Genomic DNA, 5,000 nt, shown 5'->3' on the forward strand with positions numbered 1-5,000 from the left:
TCCACGACCCCCCCCCACACACACACACACACACACACACACACACACACCACTGCGACCATGACCGACACGCCCATGGTGGATGAGACGCGCATTAGCCTGTCCGTCCTACGCAGCCGTGGCATTTCGCCCGTATCCTGTTAATGCCGACCCCGTAACCTTTCACCCTCAACCCCTGACCAGGTGAGCGGAGTGTAACGGAGCGATGCCCTCCACGGTGTCGTGCCTGTACCTGGCAACTGAACCCCATTAACGTTGACCCCTTGCGGCCTATCACCCCTTGACCCCTGACCAGGCGAGCGGAGCGATGCCCTCCAAGGTGTCGTGCCTGTATCTGCTGACGGTGCTGTGCTGGGCGAGCGCCCTGTGGTACTTGAGTGGCTCGCGGCCATCGTCCTCGTACAGCGGTCAGATGGCCGGCATTCCCGTGCGCCGCTCGTCCGCACGCGGCCTGTCCGGCGCCGGCAAGAACCTGACCTACGGCAACGTGCACTCGCGGCCACTCAACCCGCACGCCTTCCCGTTCCTCATTAACGAGCCTGACAAGTGCCAGACGCCGCCAGCCGAGGCGGCCGCAGGGAACAGCACGCCCCCCTTCCTCGTCATCCTCATCAGTACCACGCACAAGGAGTTTGACGCACGACAGGTGAGGATGACGGTTTTTGTTGGGGTGAGGGGGTGTAAAAGGTACTCCAAAAAGTCCAAAACATTTTCATATGTTCTATTATGCTGTACGTCTATGTTGATGTTAGTTTTGTAATGTATGTGTGAAATCTTCAGGTATTGGTTTGTACAAAAACATTCTTTGTGTATATTTGCAAAGATTTTCCTTGAACTGGCCCAGGGATGAACCTTTTATTGCAGGGGAGGCACATTCCCTCAGTTTGTTTTGTATAGCACAATTTATATGCACAGAGCTTACACACACGTCAGGTGAGGGTGTCATGGTGGTGGTGGTGGTGGGAGTGTTCGCTGTAGAGTTTCGCTGATTTTTGTCTGTTTGTCTAAATTACTCTGACATTTTGCCTCCCAGGTATGGAATAGCAGGTATTATTGGGACTGTGACACCCCTGCAATGAAATGTTCTCTGTCTTGTTGGAGTAGAACAACTAAAAAGATATCTTTTTTGGAGTTCCTTTTACGGAGGCATCTAAGTTCTTCGCAAGGAACTCAGACTTTCTGAAAGGTGAAAGGTGGGGGATGGAGGAGGAGGGTGGTGATGAGAGTTTTGCTGATTTTTGTCTGTTTATCTAAATTACTCTGACATTTCTCTTCCCTTCCTACTCCCTCCTGTTAGTGGAAATGTACCTCCCCTGCAGAGAGACCTTTTCTCAGCTGCTCTGTTTGTTGCTATCTACAGTAATTCATCAAGGGTATAAGTTTAAAATGAAAGACTCTCAGACTGGGCTGCTCCCAAAGGAGACTACTTCAACTTAGAATCCCTTTCACAAGGGTTGTTTGTATGAAACCCTTTTGTAATACAACCTGAACAAAGGGATGTACAGTACATAGCATTTATCTTAAGTACAGCGGTTTCCCATTAGTCAGCTGAGTACAAAGACATATATGTTTGAAGCAATCATAAAAAACAAACACACACACATATAATATGTATGGAACCCTTTTAACCCTCATGTTATCCTTGGGGTCAATTTGACCCCCAAGCAACGTTTAACATCATAAAATATATGGTTCACTTTTTTTGCTTCATGTTTCACGCAAGTACAGATTACATACAAGTCATTTTGGCAGGACTGTATAAGTCAAAAGGGGAAGCAACAGCAAGCCTTTGGGCTGCTGACACTGGATGGGCAATATTGCCAGCCAGGGTTCCAAGGTTCATAAGGGGTGGGGGGGGGGGGGTTTGGGATTTTTGTAGGGCTTTTGATGGTGGTTATTACACTCTTGTTAAGTACAATATGAATTATAATCATTTTTTGAGGGTTTATCTAGCTGGGGTCAAATTCACCCCAAGGATAAAGAGTGTCGGTAAGATTTGAGGATAACACTGTATAAACACCCCTCCCAAAGGGCTTTTATTCACACACATTTTCCCAAAGGATTCTATGCATGACACACATGTACTTACATGGGATTAATTATTAAGATAACAATGATTTTGTTATGTGCATTATTCATTTTAATCCTCAAAGTGACTTTCTCGTTCCGTGTGACAAGTGAATAACTTTTTCTACCGTGCAATATGAATGCTATTTTATTTGATAACTATAAACCAGAAAACTAAACCTAAGATACTGGATTCTGGAACTGTCTTCTTCCCCACAGTCGATACATGACAGTGGGGTGCCGAGAGTGGGTTAGGCAGACTTCTTAATTATAGACCCTTTCAACAATAAAAACAAAAACAATGCTTGAACATTCTATTTGGTTCCCAATCTACTTCCTCTGCATTAAGATAACATATGGAATGTTAAAACGGAAGCCTTGTGGGGCCAACTATGATGCTGATAATGGAACTCTCTTGAAAGGGTCTATACTGAAATCCGAGTGTTTTTCTCTACCGCAGGCGATCCGTGAGACGTGGGGCGACGAGAGCACGTTCGGCGGCGAGGTGCGTGTGGTCACCCTCTTCCTGCTAGGCACGCACCCGGACCCCGTGCTCAACCAGATGGTGGCGCAGGAGAGCCAGGTGTTCCACGACATCGTGGTGGAGGACTTTGTGGACTCTTACCACAACCTGACGCTCAAGACCCTCATGGGCATGCGCTGGGTGTCCACCTACTGCCCGCTGGCGCGCTACATCATGAAGACGGACAGTGACATCTTCGTCAACATGGACAACCTCGTGTACAACCTGCTCAAGCCCGCCACCAAGCCGCGGCGACGCTACTTCACTGGCTACGTCATCAACGGCTCGCCCATCCGTGACATGCGCAGCAAGTGGTACATGCCGCGCGACCTCTACCCCGAGAGCAAGTACCCGCCGTTCTGCTCGGGCACGGGCTACGTGTTCTCGGCCGACGTGGCCGAGCTCATCTACAAGACGTCGCTGCACACACGCCTCCTCCACCTGGAGGACGTCTACGTGGGCGTGTGCCTGCGCAAGCTGGGCATCCATCCGTTCCAGAACAGCGGCTTCAACCACTGGAAGATGGCATACAGCTTGTGCCGCTACCGACGCGTCGTCACCGTGCACCAGATCTCGCCCGAGGAGATGCACCGCATCTACAATGACATGACCAGCAAGAAGCACTTGAAGTGCTAGCCGAACGCTGGACTCAACTCAACAGGACTAGGGCTGGTCATTACTGGACTCCCTGTGGAGGGGAGATATATATACGTAAGGACCTGGTCTAGGTCAGAACTAAAGCCCAGGTTAAAACAGCACCTTGGCCCAGGTGTAAGTTGACTAAGACTTGCTAGCGCTGTGTGCTAAGTGCAAGACTGAGTGCTGAGCCTTAGCCTGGCCCTAAGTCCCAATGCTAACGCTAGCAGTCAGATTGACTCCTAAGACTCCATGGTGATGAGCGAAGACAGTGAGTTATACGCTGCATCTGAATGATTGTTGTTGTTGTTTTTTTTTTTAATTTACAGAGGTGAGAGAGTTTTGTTTTTCTGTCTACTGTCTTTGAGCATGAATGAATCCCTATGGGGCTCTGGGGATAGAACGGTGCACAGTAGAAACAAACAGCTTCACCGCTTTTCAGACACGCTTAGAAAAACAGCACACTCTAGAGAGAAAAAGACAGAGAGAGAGAGATTGAGAGATAGAGAGAGAGAGAGATAGAGAAAGACAGACAGATGAGATGATCATTCTTTTCATTTTCTGAGGCTTTAGTCATGCATATAGTCCCATGGTACAGCAGACTGTGGAGATTTGGGCAGGATCCGGACCGCCACTGTTGAGACCCGTCTGGGTATTAAGTCATCATGCTGAGGCTTATTTGAATAATTGACATGAGAGGGACAAACAAAGAGAATCATAAAAATGAGAGGCACAGAGAGAGAGAGAGAGAGCGAGAGAGAGAGAAAACAGTGCACAAAATTCAGCCAAATTCATCCATCAAGCTTTGTGTGCGATAATCAGGCAGATCCACACACACACCGGGGTCAAGTTGGACCGCTTGTCTGGACACTACCCTGCCCAGCAAAGTGCCATCTGGCCCGCCTCATTCAAGCGCTCGTCTCTTAGCCCTTTGTGGTCTGCTAATTAATTTGCGTGTGTTTGCTCGCCGCTGAGCGGGAGTAGGGGATGTGAGAATCAGATCTGTAATCAGAAGGACGAGTCTGGCAGAGGAGCGCAAGGGAGGGGAGATGAGCGCAAACACTGTTTGTTCATCTCCACTAGTCTCCTGGGCTGCAGTATAAACACACACACACACACACACACACACACACACACACACACACACACACACACACACACACACACACACACACACACACACACACACACACACACACACACAGACCAGACACACGCTGTGCTCCTCCAGATGGAATTTAGAAAACTCGGCTTTCTGGACCAGACACATAGAGAGACCTAGGGCACAATTCACACACACACACACACACCCAGACAGCAAGAGGGGAATTCTGGGAGAGAGCCTTCCCCCGGGGGATCATCGCAGACGCCACTCGTTAATGGTCTCGTGTTTTCATTTTATTTTAATTCCTTTTATTTTGATTCTTATTTATTCATTTCTATTTCCTTATATAATATGCAGAAAGAGACAGCGGAGTGTGGAGAGGGATCCATGCCCACTGTTTTCACGGTCTGCTTTATGGGATAATGATGACCACAGCAAACTGCAGTGCTGAAGACATTAGATTACGATCAGAGGGAGAAGGGATGACGCTGCTGCTGTGTGTGTGTGTGTGTGTGTGTGTGTGTGTGTGTGTGTACCTGTGAACTGATTATGATTCCATTGACCTTACACGTGTATGATGTGTCCTGTTTAATGATAATGGGATGTTTGAGTTATGAGGGTCGGAAGTACAAACAGAGACATTTACCCAAATGATGAGACAAAGAATGT

General features: G+C 48.2%; 1 protein-coding gene across 1 annotated transcript in view; it reads left to right on the forward strand.

The window, feature by feature from the left end:
• b3galt1a (UDP-Gal:betaGlcNAc beta 1,3-galactosyltransferase, polypeptide 1a) overlaps positions 1 to 4,394 on the forward strand; it is a 118,741-nt gene extending 114,347 nt beyond the window's left edge. Inside the window, exons 3-4 of the mRNA XM_048234411.1 lie at positions 1 to 646; positions 2,528 to 4,394. The exon at positions 1 to 646 is cut by the window's left edge and continues 300 nt beyond it. Of these exons, the coding sequence (XP_048090368.1) occupies positions 308 to 646; positions 2,528 to 3,226 (1,038 nt within the window). The 5' untranslated portion in view covers positions 1 to 307 and the 3' untranslated portion in view covers positions 3,227 to 4,394. The remainder of the gene's footprint in view (positions 647 to 2,527) is intronic.
• Positions 4,395 to 5,000: the final 606 nt, after the last annotated feature.

Source organism: Alosa alosa, chromosome 23 (genome assembly GCF_017589495.1).
Source record: "Alosa alosa isolate M-15738 ecotype Scorff River chromosome 23, AALO_Geno_1.1, whole genome shotgun sequence".
Classification (NCBI taxonomy): Eukaryota; Metazoa; Chordata; class Actinopteri; order Clupeiformes; family Clupeidae; genus Alosa; species Alosa alosa.